Source organism: Nanorana parkeri, unplaced genomic scaffold (assembly GCF_000935625.1).
Source record: "Nanorana parkeri isolate BGI_ZX_2015 unplaced genomic scaffold, ASM93562v1 scaffold2267, whole genome shotgun sequence".
Taxonomy (NCBI): domain Eukaryota; kingdom Metazoa; phylum Chordata; class Amphibia; order Anura; family Dicroglossidae; genus Nanorana; species Nanorana parkeri.
The window spans coordinates 159,109-164,414 of record NW_017308535.1 but is presented as its reverse complement, the minus strand read 5'-3'; the positions used below and the strand labels follow the sequence as shown (position 1 = coordinate 164,414).

The 5,306-nt window shown below is 44.9% G+C and overlaps 1 protein-coding gene across 1 annotated transcript in view; it reads left to right on the top strand.

The window, feature by feature from the left end:
- The window catches only part of LOC108801258 (extracellular calcium-sensing receptor-like), a 20,854-nt gene that overhangs the window by 10,189 nt on the left and 5,359 nt on the right, over positions 1-5,306 (top strand). The window contains exons 3-4 of the mRNA XM_018573192.1: positions 1,179-2,009; positions 3,200-3,424. Coding sequence (XP_018428694.1) covers positions 1,179-2,009; positions 3,200-3,424 — 1,056 coding nt within the window. The remainder of the gene's footprint in view (positions 1-1,178; positions 2,010-3,199; positions 3,425-5,306) is intronic.

Sequence of the window (5,306 nt, the reverse complement as noted above, 5' to 3'; positions counted from 1 at the left end):
GTGGAGGGACTGGCAGAGAGTGCTGGGGGATGGAAGCCAGTGGTGGGATTGACAGAGAGGGCTGGGGGATGGAAGCCGGTGGGGGGATTGGCAGAGAGAGGTGAGGGACGGAAGCCAGTGAGGGAATGGCAGAGAGGAGTGGCAGCCAGTGAGCGATTGGTGAGGTGGATGAGCCTGGCGGCAGCATTTATGGTAGACTGAAGGAGGGATAGTCTGCGTAGAGGTCGGCCAATGAGAAAGGAGTTGCAGGTATTGAGGCAATGAGATGACTAGAGAATGAATTAGAAGCTTTCTGGTGTCGTTTGTTATAAAGGGACGAATTTTGGAACTGTTGCGGAAATTAAGATTTGGTCAGTGATTGGATTGGGGCTTGAAGGAGACGTCAGAGTCCAGGATTACACATAGCACCTTGGCGTGTGTTGAGGTTCTGATAATTGTGTTACTGCTCACAATGGGGAAGTCGGGGGAGGGGACACGGGGTAAATAAAGGAAATATCATGAGCTCAGTTTTTGAAAGATTGAGTTTGAAGGAAGAGATGCGACATCCACACTGAGATGCCATTAGTAAATTAGTGATGCCCGATGAGAACGAGGGGGCTGAGCTGAGTAATAGAGAGATAGATTTGACATCGGCATGGAGATGGTATTGTGAGGTTATCAGCTGACCCAGGAAGGAAGGAGGTGTAGATAGAGAATAGAAGGGGTCCGGGGACAGAGCCCTGGGGGGCCCCCTACTAATAGAGGGCGAGGAGAGGTGGAGGTAGAGTTATAGGTGACAGTGAAGGTGTGCTGCGATGGATATAAGGAAAACCACGAAAGAGCAGAGTCTTGGAGACTAAGGAGGGGAGATTTGTGAGGAGGAGTGGGCGGTTGTCTGTAGTCTTCCAGTGGAAACAACTCACTCTTCATGTAGTCTGGCCTATAATTGCTTGATGTTCCATCCAGCATGGACACTGACTGCACCCTTGGCATACAGATAACCACCCATCTGTAATACTGAAACACATGGTCTAATGTTTCTCTCTATGACCCCCATCATGGGGAGTTTTTCCATAACTTCCAGTCCCTGTGACCCCAGGATAGTCAGTGGGGAGGAATGGCTGGCATTAGAGCAGGAAGGTATGGACATACATTCTAATACATTTGAATCCTTCCTCACTCTGCTAATCCCTTTACAGATAAGTTTTGGGGCTACCTTTCCAACTCTCAGCAATAAAGTGTTATTCCCATCATTTCTTCGCACGGTACCCAACTTACTTCAGATATGGGTTCTTGGTGACCTTGTTGGCCAGTTTGGTTGGACTTGGGTCGGCATGTTGGTGGCAGACGACGATGTTAGCCATCAGGGTGGACAGATTATACAGGCTAGGATAAAGAGGAACGGAGGCTGTGTTGCTTTTCTTGAGAAGGTCCCCCAGAGTTATTCAGATGAACAAATCAAGAGAGTGGTGGACGTCATTAAAAGAAGCTCCGTCAGTGTGATTGTTGTGCACAGCCCGGACGTCCATATGAAGGCCCTGCTAGAAGCTTTGTATGATGAGGGAGTTACTGGGAAAATTTTGATTACTTCCAACTACTTTGGACTTTCTGTTGAAGCTTTCTCCAGGAAAACCTGGAAGGTTCTAAATGGGACAATTGGACTCAGTCCCCATACTGGCACCATGCCGGGGTTTGAGGAATTCCTTCTGAACCTTCACCCAACTGGCCATGTGAGATATCCATTTATTAGGCCATTTTGGGAGAAAGCTTTCAGCTGCCAGTGGACTGCTGGAGATAGTGAGCGGTCAAACACTCCCGATATAAAGGCGACCTGCACTGGGGAGGAAGAACTGGGCAGTAAGGTCGCGCAATTATTTGAAACCAATGATCCCAGCTACACTTATCATGCCTCCCTGGCTGTGTATGCCTATGCACATGCTCTGCACTCACTCCTTGGCTGTAACACCGGATCCAATTGGTTTCATGATCATGGGACATGTGGACATATTAATGAGGCCCAACACTGGAAGGTGAGTTACAGACGGCTTCTTGAACCATGACGGTTACACTTTGCATTCATACAACAGCTTTTATAAAAAAAGAACCTAAACACACATTGTAAGTATAAGCTGATTGCTGATTGGCTGGTTCAGATTATAACACATTATTCATGAATTGGAATTATTACAACACTGACACAACCCGTACAATGCACAGAAAGTGATAATAGAGAGAATGTAGAAACGTTGCTCCGGGCATTACTGAGACATATGTGGTGGCAAACACTTTAGATATCCGTCCCATTATCATCATTCGGTAGTCCATCTGTGAGTGACGCCTTGTGATGGTCTTGCAGGAGTTGTAGGAGACACAAAGTACTATGGGAAAATATCACCACTAAAGGACACAATAATCCCTCAAGTCAATCTGTCCACCCAGATCCACGAGGAATGATGTTCAAATTGCCGTAACCTGGGATTGAGGTGGATCACCGGGATTCGCATTCAGGCTGAATCGTAGACGATTGGCTGATATTGGCCAGAAATTGTTATCTACCCATAATGCACTGTTTAGCCTTTGTCCTGGTCCTGTTACGGAGAGCTGATGATTCATTGTAAATTGTGTGCTACACAGTGCATACCTTTCATTTATTCATTAAAATGTATTAAAAACTTTTGAACCAGAAAAAGAAATGTTATGACACATGTCCCCCATAGCAGTGCCCGGCCTCCCATTCATTTTGTTTTGATAACAGCTTGCTTATTAGCCCTACAATTGAAGAGACGGAATAACAACATTGAACCCTTTACATATACTCAATGACCTTACTCCATGGTCCTGTGGCAACCAGTGGTCTAGTGGCCTCCAATGATGACTAAGGGGATGGATGTGGGAGGGGGCGGGCACAGCTGACTCTGCCTCTAGACAGGCAGAGCCAGCTGTCAATCAGGCAGTTGGGTGGATCCCGGCAATATTGTCAGGATCTTTCCCGGCCACAGCGGCCAATAGCCTACTATATGCCGAGTTTTGGGTCACAGGAGGACATAGTAAATGTCATCTTATGATCCTAAAGAGAACTATGGCCAAAAAAAGGTTGGGTCATAGTTCTGTTTTAAATCCTTCATCAGCCGGGGAAATGGGAAGATTTGTTATATTTTGTAACAGTTGGGCTTTACAAGTATACATTTTCAAGATGTTTTTGGTATCCAAAATATAACAGGTCCTCCGTTACCTCAAGAAAACCAGTTTCCACTCGAAGTTCGGGGAGCTGATAAAGTTTAATGCCCAGGGGGACCTTCCCGCTCCCTTTGGTGTCTTCAACATGCAGTTCCCCAATGACAGCTTCAACCTGGTGAAAGTAGGGATGATTGACCCTGAAGCCAAACTGGGTGAGATGATCAGCCTGAACTTCAGCGCCATCCTCTGGAATGATCAGGTAAGTGATGCTGACACCCTACCACCCGTTCTATCGTCTTGTTAGAGTTTGGTGGCTTCGTATATGGCCCTGATATCTGCAAGAGCTGTTCAAATTTGGGAAACCTCTATTTTCATCTTTAAGGACATTGACCGCAATATACTGTATATGAAACCTTCTGGTTATCAATTGAATCTTTCATTACTCTGAGGAAAATAGCTCCATACCTCTTTCCAAGGACGATGGACTTATTCATCTGAGCGTCTTCTGAGGCCCCAATGACCTAAAACGTAACCTTTAGTCATCCTCTATCCAATAAAAGTCTATCATATAATTCTTACAATAATGACTCCTCACCCAATGTGTATCTTTCTGCAGTCAGATGGTCTCCATACATAGGCTCTATCACCATCGATTGGAGGAAACTGATATCCTTGCAGCAGGTTCAAGTCTCATACAATATCTCAGAAATAAATCCAGATTGTATCAAATGTTTAAATCTTCTATTCTCAGATTCCAGCTCTTCAATGCAATTTAAATATCTCACTGCTTGACTCACCGCTACTCTCTATCCTTCCGTATTTCCTCCATTTTCCTCTTCCTAAGTATAGAGATCACCGACCTGCATCTAATATCAAACAGAAATTGCTCCCGATCCCATCTCAGTAGATTACGTTTTATGCCATTCAGGTAAGAAGTGCGGATGAATAAACTTCTGAGGCAATTGATGATGAAATAGGGAAAAGAGAATGAATACGATAAATTATATCCCATATGGTCAGTTGTATGGGGACTGTTAGAATTTTCAGTCTATTGATCTATACAGGGATTATGTAGGGATGAGAAGGACATAAGCGATGATCGGTTTCTATAATTTATATTTGGTCAGTTTGGGAATGTACACAGGCAGACTTTATAGAGACTTTGCTGTGTCTGGCTGTGTAAAAGTTACAATCAAGGCCGCAATCTTTCTACTGTAATGTTTCCTAATTAGGGCGCTGATGTAAGAAAGAACATTATACTATGTGTAACAATATTGGTATACTTGACATTATTTGATTACAATGATAGTTACAAGAATGCAGTAAACTTATTGTTTTGCTATGCAGAAAGCTGGGGGGATTTCTCCTCTTACCTTCCCCCTCTCTTCCCCCAGATGTTTTTCATGTGTGGCGCTGTAATAAATACATTTCCTTGGCTTCCTGAAATAAGCTAACTTGCTATTCTCTGCTTCCAATGATGATAACGATACAATGGTTAAAAGAAGCAATGGTCTTATTAATTAATACTCAAGTCTAACTAAACATAATAAAAGATACAAACAGATACAAAAGTACAATAAGACAATCAAGAGAATACTTTACACAGCAAGTCCGTCCTCTGGTTCCTATATCCTGGCTGGGCTCCAAGAGAGAGCAATATCGCTGCGCACGGACTTTTATACCCATTCACACACATAAATTGACACCCCTTTACCCAGAATTCCGCCTGTCCCTTATAGGTCTTTCGGCCAATCGGCATCGTCCTTCATATTTGTCCACATGCACTGTAGTCCTCCAGCAGGGGGCACCATCGTATTGCAGATCATTCCTTGGCCTAGGTCAACACCTTGTCCTTTGATCTTTAGACAATGGACAGTCACCTTCAGGGGCGTAACTATAAATCACAGGGCCCCATAGCAAAATTTTGCATGGGGCCCTGTGATTTCTAGTTACGCCCACCTGATAACCCAAACAGCCCACCTAAGGGTGACTCTGCAGAGCCCACCATAGACTCTCTATGGTAGGCTCTGCAGGGTCTCAGGTGGGCGGTCAAGCCCTCTTACCTGTCAGCCCCGATCCTCTGTCCGCCTCCTTCTCCTCCACGATCGACTCCTCCGTCACTGGGCCCCGCCTCCTCGATCACCGGGCCC